This window comes from Ambystoma mexicanum, chromosome 5p, assembly GCF_040938575.1.
Source record: "Ambystoma mexicanum isolate Mex_15411 chromosome 5p, UKY_AmexF1_1, whole genome shotgun sequence".
Taxonomy (NCBI): domain Eukaryota; kingdom Metazoa; phylum Chordata; class Amphibia; order Caudata; family Ambystomatidae; genus Ambystoma; species Ambystoma mexicanum.
Window position 1 is genome coordinate 43,384,005 of NC_090930.1, and position 12,580 is coordinate 43,396,584.

Below are 12,580 nucleotides of genomic sequence, written 5' to 3' on the forward strand. Positions count from 1 at the left end.
GCTCTATGAATGCAGCATGGGACTCTACATCATCCCTATCGTCATCATTCTGCTCTATGAATGCAGCATGGGACTCTACATCATCCCTATCGTCATCATTCTCCTCTATGAATGCAGCATGGGACTCTACATCATCCCTATCGTCATCATTCTGCTCTATGAATGCAGCATGGGACTCTACATCATCCCTATCGTCATCATTCTGCTCTATGAATGCAGCATGGGACTCTACATCATCCCTATCGTCATCATTCTCCTCTATGAATGCAGCATGGGACTCTACATCATCCCTATCGTCATCATTCTGCTCTATGAATGCAGCATGGGACTCTACATCATCCCTATCGTCATCATTCTGCTCTATGAATGCAGCATGGGACTCTACATCATCCCTATCGTCATCATTCTAGTCTATGAATGCAGCATGGGACTCTACATCATCCCTATCGCCACCATTCTCCTCTATGAAAGAAGCATGGGACTCTACATCATCCCTATGATCATCGTTCTCCTCTATGGAAGAAGCATGGAACTCTACATCATCCCTATCGTCATCATTCTGCTCTATGAATGCAGCATGCGACTCTACATCATCCCTATCGTCATCATTCTCCTCTATGAATGCAGAATGGGACTCTACATCATCCCTATCGTCATCATTCTACTCTATGAATGCAGGATGGGACTTTACATCATCCCTATCGTCATCATTCTCCTCTATGAAAGATGCATGGGACTCTACATCATCCCTATGATCATCATTCGCCTCTATGAATGCAGCATGGGACTCTAGACCATCCCTATCATCATCATTCTACTCTATGAATGCAGAATGGGACTCTATATCATCCCTATCGTCATCATTCTCCTCTATGAAAGCAGCATGGGACTCTACATCATTCCTATCGTCATCATTCTCCTCTATGAAAGATGCATGGGACTCTACATCATCCCTATCGTCATCATTCTCCTCTATGAATGCAGCATGGGACTCTACATCATCCCTATCATCATCATTCTCCTCTATGAAAGATGCATGGGACTCTACATCATCCCTATCGTCATCATTCTCCTCTATGAATGCAGCATGGGACTCTACATCATCCCTATCGTCATCATTCTCCTCTCTGAAAGATGCATGGGACTCTACATCATCCCTATCGTCATCATTCTCCTCTATGAATGCAGCATGGGACTCTACATCATCCCTATCGTCATCATTCTCCTCTATGAAAGATGCATGGGACTCTACATCATCCCTATCATCATCATTCTCCTCTATGAATGCAGAATGGGACTCTACATCATCCCTATCATCATCATTCTCCTCTATGAATGCAGCATGGGACTCTACATCATCCCTATCGTCATTATTCTCCTCTATGAAAGATGCATGGGACTCTACATCATCCCTATCGTCATAATTCTCCTCTATGAATGCAGCATGGGACTCTACATCCTCCATATAATCATCATTCTCCTCTATGAATGCAGTATGGGACTCAACATCATCCCTATCATCATCATTCTCCTCTAAGAAAGAAGCATGGGACTCTACATCATCCCTATCATCATCATTCTCCTCTATGGAAGAAGCATGGGACTCTGCATCATCCCTATCATCATCATTCCCCTCTATGAATGCAGCATGGGACTCTGCATCATCCCTATCATCATCATTCTCCTCTATGAATGCAGCATGGGACTCTACATCCTCCATATAATCATCATTCTCCTCTATGAATGAAGTATGGGACTCAACATCATCCCTATCATCATAATTCTCCTCTATGAATGCAGAATGGGACTCTACATCATCCCTATCATCATCATTCTCCTCTATGAATGCAGCATGGGACTCTACATCCTCCATATAATCATCATTCTCCTCTATGAATGCAGTATGGGACTCAACATCATCCCTATCACCATCATTCTCCTCTATGAAAGAAGCATGGGACTCTACATCATCCCTATCATCATCATTCTCCTCTATGGAAGAAACATGGGACTCTGCATCATCCCTATCATCACCATTCTCCTCTATGAATGCAGCATGGGACTCTACATCCTCCATATAATCATCATTCTCCTCTATGAATGCAGTATGGGACTCAACATCATCCCTATCATCATCATTCTCCTCTATGAATGCAGCATGGGACTCAAAATCATCTGTCAATAATACTCAGTACAAGGGAAGAGAATTCGACACTCTCTCCCGAACCACAGAAGCCGAATGAAGTCGACCCTCCACCCGTGGTTGGCACATGCACCTGATAGAATAAACAGGACACCACGTGGCAGCCAATGGGGGGAAGAGGAGTTAGGAAGAGGTTGTGGATAGGGTGGGGGGAAAATAGGAACACCGGTAAGAGGGTTAGGAAAACATACGTTGGATAAGACAAGGGGAAGCAACGGGAAAAATCCCTACCTATTTTTCCTCTGAACACTTTACACCTGTATCAGGCATACCATACACAGCATATAGACCTGAGATTTGAAACACCTTAATACGTGCATCTACCATAGTCTTAGACCTGCCCCTATGACCTCATAAACGCAAAACATAGATGATACCCAGCACATGTCATACTTGGGAGAAAATCCCACAATGAATCAACAAACACATGGCCCGTGGGTTTACAGAAAACAATGAGTATGAACACGTAACATGAAACATTGAACGTATTTGCAGCAACATGAAAAACAAATAACGTATGCCCCTTTTGATTTTAGAACGTGCTTTACTGTCATGTAATGCAGTAATGGCTCTTCCACCCACATTGATAAATGAAACTTGCGAGCGAGCAAACTTCTAGCACTGAATTTTCAAGGCAGCAGGGTACTAGAAACAAGGACAAACTACTTATGTCCGAGCGGTAAGCGAACCGTTCCACACACAGCAAATAACACCCTTATGTGCGTGATTCTGCCCGCCGCCACTCGCCCTGTACTTAACTCAAGTCCGGGAGGCCCGTGAGCCTTCCCGGACGTAGCAGTGTTTAGCTTCTAAAGTGAATTCTGCCACCGCCGGTAGTCCGTGTTCTGTAAAGAGTTTTCACATACTGCTGCCTGCGTTGTAGCTTCGCCTGCTCCTGCTTCGATACACAAAATAAGCCACACCTGCCGTGGCTCCATTACTCCTTATAAACGGTTGTTAATCCTTACCAGCTGTGTCAACGGCGGCCCGCAACTACAATTCCCCCAAAGAATGCTGGGAAATGTAGTTAGAGTTGAATTCGTGAATTCCACAGACCTCTAACGGCTTTTGCACACTCCTTTCTTGCACCAGCCCTTTTTCCTGACATTACCTCCCCTCTCACGGCCCTTCCTCAAACCAGCCCTGGACATGTGGCGCAAGTGAAATTGTTTCACCAACTTAGGAGCATGCACTGCTTCTGCTGGCTCCCAAGAACAATCCTCAGGTCTATAGCCTTTCCATTGGATTAAATGCCACCTTAATTGTCTTGGACTCAAAGATTGAGCTGTCTTAAAGTATTGTACATTTTTATGATCTGTTACTACCACAACCTGATGTTTTGCTCCCAGTAAGTAATGCCTCCACTCAAGGAATGCTGATCGGATAGCCAATAGTTCTTTATCAGTGATGGAATAGTTTTGTTCGCATCCAGACAATTTCCTAGAGAAAAATGCCACCGGATGTAAAACTCCATTCTCATCCTTTTGGGAAAGAATAGCTCCTATGGCCACATTGCTGGCATCTGTCTCCACCTGAAAGACCCTCTCAGTGTTCGGATGTCTTAGTACTGGAGCAGTGGTAAAGGCTATCTTCAATTCGTGAAACACTTTTTCTGCTTCAGCACTCCAATGAAACCTCACTGACTTTTTGAGTAATTGTGTAATAGGGGTAACAATGTTTGAGAAATTACTAATAAACCGCCTATAAAAATTAGCAAAACCCAGAAAAGACTGAATATACTTTATGCATTGTGGAGATGGCCAATCCCTGACGGCCTGCACTTTTTTAGGATCCATCACAATCCCTGTTGCCGTCAGAATGAAGCCCAAAAACTCCACCTGAGTCACATGGAAGACACATTTCTCCAGTTTAACACACAGTTGATAAGCTTGCAACCTGTGCAACACAGCTTTCACATGCTGCACATGCTGCTCTAGAGACTCTGAATAAATCAAAATGTCGTCTATGTACACAATAACAAAAACATCAAGAAAGTCATGCAATACCTCTTGCATAAAAAACTGAAAAGCCGCTGGGGCATTACATAAACCAAAAAGGCATAACCAAGTATTCAAATAACCCAAACTTTGTCCGAAAAGCGGTTTTCCACTCGTCACCTTCCTTCACTCTTTTAATATGATATGCTCCTCTCAAGTCCAACTTAGTATAAATCTTGGCTGTCCTTACTTGATCTTAAAGGACTGCAATCAGAGGCAATGGGAACCTGTTCTTAATTGTCACCTTATTTAATGCACGGTAATCTATGCAAGTTCGTAAAGTGCCTTCTTTTTTTGGATCAAAAAACAATGGTGAGGAGACCGGGGACGTAGAGTGTCTTATAAACCCCTTAGCCAAAATCTCATCCAAATAGTCACGTAAATACTTATTTTCTTTTTCAGTAAGAGCGTAAATCCTGCTTCAAGGTAATTTTGCTCCTTCCTCAAGATCAATCACGCAATCATATGGTCTATGAGGCGGTAATTGCTCTGCTACCCTCTTGTCAAATACCTGGACAAACTCTTGATACTGTGACGGAATCTCTCCACTCATGGCCCCCACCACCTGATTGTTCAATCCTTTCTCTACCATAAATTGGACAGGTCCTACTTCTGGTACCATATGTTCCTGACAACATTCCTCCTCAAATCACAAGACTTGTCTTACCCAATCAATCCGAGGGTTATGTAGCACCAACCATGGCATACCCAAAATCAATCCGAACTGTGGGGCTGCAATTAAATCAAACGTGATTTCCTCCTTATGCCCAGATGTACAAATCATCTCCAGAACTTGTGTCTGTTTCCGGATGGGCCCTGATATTAGTGGTGAACCATCCACAGATTGCACTCCCTCCATCTTCTGTTTATCAACCAAGGGTAATTCCAACCTTTCAGCAAATGAAATATCCACAAAGTTGCCTGTAGCCCCAGAATCTACCATTACCATCACTTCTTGTTTAGTACACGCAAAATATAATGTTACCAGAATGTATAAATGAGAGGTTTTACTTCCCATCGTATTTGCCACCAATCTGGGGAACCTGAATTCATTCGGGCCTGACACCTGTGTTCCCCCTAAGGTCGGGCCAACTCTTTTCCCGACTCCTTAGTACTCTTTTCTCCATCCACCTTCTTTTTGAGGGGTGTTGGGACAGGTACGTATAAAGTGTCCCGCCAGCCCACAATAAAGACACAATTTATTCATTTTACGTTGTTCCTTTTCTAAGGCTGATAATGGTCCTCTAATACTGCCAATTTGCATAGGTTCCGCTTCACTCAGTCTTCCTCCTCTATCTCTATCCAGCCTCGCAAATGGTACTACTTCCGGTCTTTTCTTATCCCCTTTCCGCTCATTCATCCTATGATCCAATCGTAATGCCAAGTCAATCATTGCCATACAAGTACTTGGTTGCGGCTCTATTTGAGCAATAGCATCCTTGAGCTCTTCGCGTAACCCCTGGTAAAATAACACTGTTTAGCCACTGGCCACTCTGTTTCGATTACCAGCCGATTAAATTGTGTGACATAGGTGACCAAATCCCTTGTTCCTTGCTTCAATCCCAACAACTCTTTGTCCTATGCTAAGGACACCTCTCTTCTATCAAATAGTCTGCCAAATTCTGCCAAAAAACCATCCCAATTATATAACAATGGATCATCCTTTTGTACCAAAGGCATGGCCCAAGCCGCTGCATCCCCAGTTAAATAGGAGATTAAAAAAGCTGTCCTCGCCTGTATACTCTCAAAAACTGTGGATTTACACAAAAAATGTAATCTGCATTGCGTGAGGAACGTCATATATTTGCGAGGATCTCCCGCAAACCGCTCCGGCGCTGCTAGAGGAACGCTGCTCGGAGGTTTCACAATGATTGTTGGATTTTGACTTGTGGATGCTCCCTGAGTTCTGTTACCTTCCAAAGGAATTTCCTGAGCTACCAAACTCTGAACTTGTGTCTTTAGATTATCTGACTCTTGTCTGGCATGTGCCAAATCCAACTGAATATCCTGAAGAGCCTTTAGCACATCGGCTAAAGGCGGAGGTGTCGCGTCCATTTGGCTTGGGTGGTTGTAAGTATCCCAATATGGGGGTGGCTTATTATGTCAATAATACTCATTACAAGGGAAGAGAATTCGACACTCTCTCCCGAACCACAGAAGCCGAATGAAGTCGACCCTCCACCCGTGGCTGGCACAGGCACGTGATAGAATAAACAGGACACCACGTGGCAGCCAATGGGGGAAGAGGAGTTATAAGAGGTTGTGGATAGGGTGGGAGGAAAATAGGAACACCGGTAAGAGGGTTAGGAAAACCTACGTTGGATAGGACAAGGGGAAGCAACGGGAAAAAACCCTACCTATTTTTCCTCTGAACACTTTACACCTGTATCAGGCATACCATACACAGCATATAGACCTGAGATTTGAAACACCTTAATACGTGTATCTACCATAGTCTTAATTCTGCCCCTATGACCTCATAAACACAAAACATAGATGATACCCAGCACATGTCATACTTGGGAGAAAATCCCACAATGAATAAACAAACACATGGCCCGTGGGCTTACAGAAAACAATGAGTATGAACACGTAACATGAAACATTGAACGTATTTACAGCAACATGAATAACAAATAACATATGCCCCTTTTGATTTTAGAACGTGCTTTGCTGTCATGTAATGCAGTAATGGCTCTTCCACCCGCATTGATAAATGAAACTTGCGAGCGAGCAAACTTCTAGCACTGAATTTTCAAGGCAGCAGGGTACTAGAAACAAGGACAAACTACTTATGTCCGAGCGGTAAGCGCGCCGTTCCACACACAGCAAATAACACCCTCATGTGCGTGATTCTGCCCGCCGCCACTCGCCCTGTACTTAACTCAAGTCCGGGAGGCCCGCGAGCCTTCCCGGACGTAGCAGTTTTTAGCTACTAATGTGGATTCTGCCACCGCCGGTAGTCCGTGTTCTGTAAAGAGTTTTCACATACTGCTGCCTGCGTCGTAGCTTCGCCTGCTACTGCTTCGATACACAAAATAAGCCACACCTGCCGTGGTTCCATTACTCCTTATAAACGGTTGTTAATCCTTACCAGCTGTGTCAACGGCCGCACGGCCCGCAACTACAATTTCCCCAAAGAATGCTGGAAAATGTAGTTAGAGTCGAATTTGTGAATTCCACAGACCTCTACCGCCTTTTGCACACTCCTTTCTTGCACCAGCCCTTTTTCCTGACATCATCCCTATCATCATCATTATCCTCTATGAAAGAGGCATGGGACTCTACATCATCCCTATGATCATCATTCTCCTCTATGGAAGAAGCATGGGACTCTACTGTCACAGGTTTCCCCCTTTCTCACCTGTTTTCGCTGCTTGAAGGATTCTGTCGCAGAGGTTTTCTTCCTTATGGTTCAGGTCTTGTACAAGCCCGCTCGGCCGTCTTCGGCTTCCAGCGTTCATTCACTTTTTGTCTGGAATCGATATTGAACTCCAGGAAATCCAGGAATGAGTAAGGAAGGAAGCACACAGAGGTGGTGCACGGATTCCCGGAGAAGGGTAGGTAGAAGGAGAAAGGATAGAATGGAGTAGGGTGCCGGGAACTTGGAAATAGCAAAGTTCCGAAAGGGCGAACTTCGGAGCACATGTCTAACCACAGCTAACAGTAGCGTTGAGACGCACGGAAGCGCAGGGGTGTGGCTAATTTATCGTGTGTGTGTGGCAATGAACGTGAAGACTGGTAGGCAGCTCTCAGTATAGCGGCCATGTTGGTAGAACAACAGAGTGTACGCCCTGACGTGACAAGGACCAGGAGGCCCAGAAGGGGTGTGTTCGATGGTTCATGACAGCATGCCTCCTCCGAAACCCTGTCCCGACAGGTTTGCCCGGGTGTATGAGGTGGAACCTTCGGAGTAATCTGGGGGTATTTAAATTGGAGATGGGTTCCCACGTGCGTTCACTGGGGAGATATCCCTTCCATTCCACCAAGTACTGTAGCTCACCACGTTTATATCTGGAGTCACATATCCGGGAGACTTCATATTCCAGTTGGTCATTGACCAGGACAGGACTAGGTCTAAGGTTAGTCCGAGAAATCTGGATGTATGGTTTTATTAGAGATGTATGGAATAGTGGGTGGATCTTCTTCCAGGAATCTGGCAATTTGAGGCGGAAGGCCACTGGGTTGATGATTTCTTTTATAGAAAAAGGTCCATAATATCGGGGAGCCACTTTATTTGGTCGTAGATGTCGAGGCAGCAGTTTAGAGGATAACCAAACCTTATTACCTACTACGTAGGAGGGTCCGGTCTTCTCTTTGAATCCGCATAGTGTTTGGTCTGATTCCGGGCTCTTTCTAGCTGTTATTGGGCTTCCTTTTGTACATTGATGTGTGTTTCAATCCATGAATCGACTGTAGGAACCGGTGTAGGATGGGGGAGAACCAACGGAAGAACCGAAGGATGAAACCCCTGGCTACAGAAGAAGGGACTGGTTTTTACAGCCGAGTGATCCGAGTTATTATAGGCAAATTCAGCCACAGGAATCAAAAGAGACCAATCATCCTGGACCTTGGTGGCAAAACACCGAAGATATTGTTCTAAAGTTTGATTCACACGTTCAGTAGCTCTGTTGGTTTGGGGATGGTAACCTGAAGAGAGAGCGCGTTGAATTCCTAATATTCGACAAAGATGTTTCCAAAACTGAGAGATGTAGTGAGGTCCTCTGTCCGATATTATCTTGGAAGGAAGACCATGAAGCCGGAATATGTGTTCCAGGAAAATTCCAGCAAGTTCGGATGAGGATGGTAGTTTATTCAGAGGTGTGAAATGAGCCAAATGAGTGAACAAGTCAATGGTGAACATGATAGTCGTGTATCCCCTGGAAGGCGGTAATTCCACAATGAAGTCTGTAGCGATGAACTCCCAGGGCCTTGTTGGTAGTGTAGGCTGTAGTAGGAGACCCGCCTGTCTATTGTTATCATGTTTGTTCTGACTACAGACAGAACAGGCTTGGACGTATAGCTTTACATCAGTCTTCATTTTAGGCCACCAGAATTGCCTTTGTATAAGACGGAGGTTATTGGTAATGCCACGATGTCCAGAGTGAAGAGTATTCTGGCAAAGGTTTATTATCCTTTGTTGTAGTTTCTGTGTGGGATTGACTAAGGCATTATCTTTGAACAGATATCCGTCCCTGGTTTTCAGATCCCATTGATTCTTCCTTGAAATGTTCTTCCAGAGTTCAGAGGACTGAGTTTGCAAGCAAATCTCTTCCAGGAGTCTGATTGCGTGAGCTACAAATATCTTGTGGGGAAACATCTTCGGGAATATCCGGTCTTCAGGGGGTTCGTAATCGGGACGTCGAGAATATGGAACTGGTATTGGGCAAAGAAGAAGGCCCAACGGGCTTGACGACTATTTCTGCACTCCAAGGCCTGTAATAATTGAAGATTTCGATGGTCCGTGCAAACCTGGACAGGATGTTTTGCTCCTAAGAGTAAATGACGCCACTCAATAAAGGCTTGGCGGATGGCTAGCAGTTCCTTCTCTAAGACAGAATAATGGGTTTCACTGGGAGTCAATGTCCGTGAAAGATAAGCAATTGGATGTTCCAGTTTGTCATTGAATTCTTGTTTTAGAACTGCTGCAATGGCGTAGTTAGAGGCGTCTGTTTCCACTAAGAAGGGTCTGTTGATATCAGGTTAAGCCAGGATGGGGGCTTGAGTGAACTCAGATTGTAAGCGTTGGAAGGCTTCCTCCTGAGCTGTTGTCCAATGAAAGGGAGTATCTTTTTTCAATAAGGTAATGATCGGTTGGACTATCTCAGAAAAGGAAGGTATACATTTCCTATAGAAATTGGCTAAGCCCAGGAAGGACTGGATCTGTTTCACAGAGGTCGGACTTGGCCAGGATAGTATAGCCTTTACCTTGGATTGATCCATTCCAATACCTTCTGGGCTAAGGACAAATCCTAAATAGTGAACAGTAGGGACATGAAAGAGGCACTTTTCGGGCTTTGCCAGGAGCTGTGTTCACGTAGCCTTTGTAACACTGCCTTAACATGTTCCTCATGCTTGATCGGGTCCTTCAAGAATATTAAGATATCGTCCAGGTATACGATGACAAAAATGAATAACATATCTGAAAACACCCGATCCATGAAACGTTGGAAGACCGCTGGGGCATTAGCAAGGCCGAAGGGCATGACCAAGTATTCGTAATGACCAAAGGGTGTCCTGAAGGCTGTCTTCCATTCGTCACCTTCTCTGATTCGAATCAGATGGTAGGCACCTCTGAGATCCAGTTTGGTGAATATTACGGCTCCCCTTACTGCTTCCAGGATATCTGAGATCAGGGGCAATGGATAGCGATCCTTTAGGGTGCACTGATTTAGGCCTCGATAGTCAAGACAAGGTCTGAGCTCATTGGTGTCTTTCTTGGGAACAAAAAACAGTGATGCTCCTGCTGGAGATTTGGATGGTCATATGGTGCCATTTTCAAGGTTAGTATCTAGGTATTCACGGAGGGCCTTTTTCTCGGGTTCTGATAAAATGAACATCCTCCCAAAGGGAATCAAAGCTGAAGGTTCGGTTTCAATAGCACAGTCTTCTGGTCTATGATGAGGTAAGGCTTGAACAATAGCAGAAGAAAACACATCAGAGTATTCCTGATAAACTTTAGGAACCTGGATGATGTTTGACACCGAGAGTGGAGCTAGGTGGCTTGTTGAAGGGTCTCCCGCTGGTGTCGGAGAGGGGTCCAAGGATAGGCAGTGAGAGATACAATGTTCGGAACCCAGGAACAAGGAACCTGCTGCCCAATTGATATATGGATTGTGTTTTTGTAGCCAGGGCATTCCCAAAACTAATGGGTAATGGGTGGATTTTATAATGTCAAACCTTATCTTTTCTCGATGATGGTTTATTGCTAGCTCGATTTCCTCAGTCTGGAGGGCTATTGGTCCGGAAGAAAGGGGTCTCCCATCAATTGCTTCTACAGGTTGCATGACATTCCGGGATTCGTAGGGAATATGGTCTTTAAGGACCCATTCTTGGTCTATGAATATTCCCATGGCCCCACAGTCCACTAGTGCCAGAATGGGGTAGGTGTTCTTCTTGGATGGCGATAGAAAGGCCTGTAAAATTACTAGATTGTTCTGTCCAGGAGAGTTCAAGGATGGTATAGATGTGGAGCTGACATCTCTCCCCCGAAACTGTGCTCCATCTAGGATCGGGAGCTGGCGTTTCCCGAACGCCGTGGAGGAGCTATTGGACACTCTCTCACTAAATGCTTGTCCGATGCGTAATACATGCATAAGCCAGTATGGATCTTTTGTAGTCTTTCTTGGGGGATATTGGTCCACGAAAGGCCCCTAGTTGCATGGGTTCAGCCTGGTTATTAGGGGTAGAACCGCCGTCGGATCTTGTAGGGTTCTCTATGGTATTCTGCTGGAAGGGTAACTTGGTTTTCTTTTTCTCTGCCTTTCTTTCTTGAATGCGAAGGTTAATTTGTAGAGCAAGATCCATAGGGCCTGGTATGAACTTGGTCGTGCCACCCTGGCCAGTTCATCCTTGATGTCTTCATTCAAGCCTCTTCGAAAGAGAGTGAAGCAAGCTTCAGAAGACCAGTCTGCTTCTTTAGCCAATTGTTTAAATCATGTTACATATGTGAGCATATCCTGGGAGCCCTGCTGGAAATCGAGAAGGCGTTCCTGAGCACTATAGACCTGATCTGGGCGGTCAAACATGGTCTTGAGTGCTCGAATGAACCCATCATAATCATCCAGGAGGGCATCTCTGGCATTAATTAATGGTGTGGCCCAGGTTAATGCATTTCCAGTAAGGTGTGAAATAATAAAGCCCACTTTAGCTCTGGGGGTGGAGAAGTAATAGTGCTTAAAAGTAAAGTGGACCAAACAGGAATCTAGGAATCCACGAAGGTCCTTTGCCGACCCGTCGCATTTGTCCACAATACCGTCTAGTAAGACGCTCTCTTTCATAGCAGAATCACGGGATAAAACCAATTGCTTTAGCGCGGCATTCTCTGCCTTAAGGTTTTGCACTTCGGTTGTTAGTTCCTGCATGCCGCGCATAAGATCCTGGATGGCCGCCTCCATGCCTGTATCGACTTGGGCCGGTGGCGTCTCAATCTGTCACAGGTTTTCCCTTTCTCACCTGTTTTTGCTGCTTGAAGGATTCCGTCGCAGAAGTTTTCTTCCTTATGGTTCGGGTCTTGTACAAGCCCGCTCGGCCGTCTTCGACTTCCAGCGTTCGTTCACATTTTGTCCGGGATCGATATTGAACTCCAGGAAATCCAGGAATGAGTAAGGAAGGAAGCACACGGAAGCGGTGCACGGATTTCCGGAGAACGGTAGGTAGT

General features: G+C 45.1%; 1 protein-coding gene across 1 annotated transcript; it reads right to left on the reverse strand.

The window, feature by feature from the left end:
- Window positions 1-814: 814 nt before the first annotated feature.
- Window positions 815-12,317, reverse strand: LOC138480478 (protein starmaker-like). The gene is made up of 2 exons (XM_069612257.1): window positions 12,176-12,317; window positions 815-2,175 (listed from the first exon to the last, which is right to left on the reverse strand). Exons 1-2 carry the CDS (start codon window positions 12,315-12,317, stop codon window positions 815-817), a joined length of 1,503 nt encoding a protein of 500 aa, XP_069468358.1.
- Between the last annotated feature and the right edge of the window lie 263 nt (window positions 12,318-12,580).

Coding starts and splice junctions, on each gene's coding strand:
- LOC138480478 (XM_069612257.1), bottom strand. CDS start 12,317: ATGGAGGCGGCCATCCAGGATCTTATGCGCGGCATGCAGGAACTAACA. Junction 2,176..12,175: donor AGAGAGCGTCTTACTAGACG/GTATTGTGGACA, acceptor TATTATTGACAG/ATGATTTTGAGTCCCATGCT.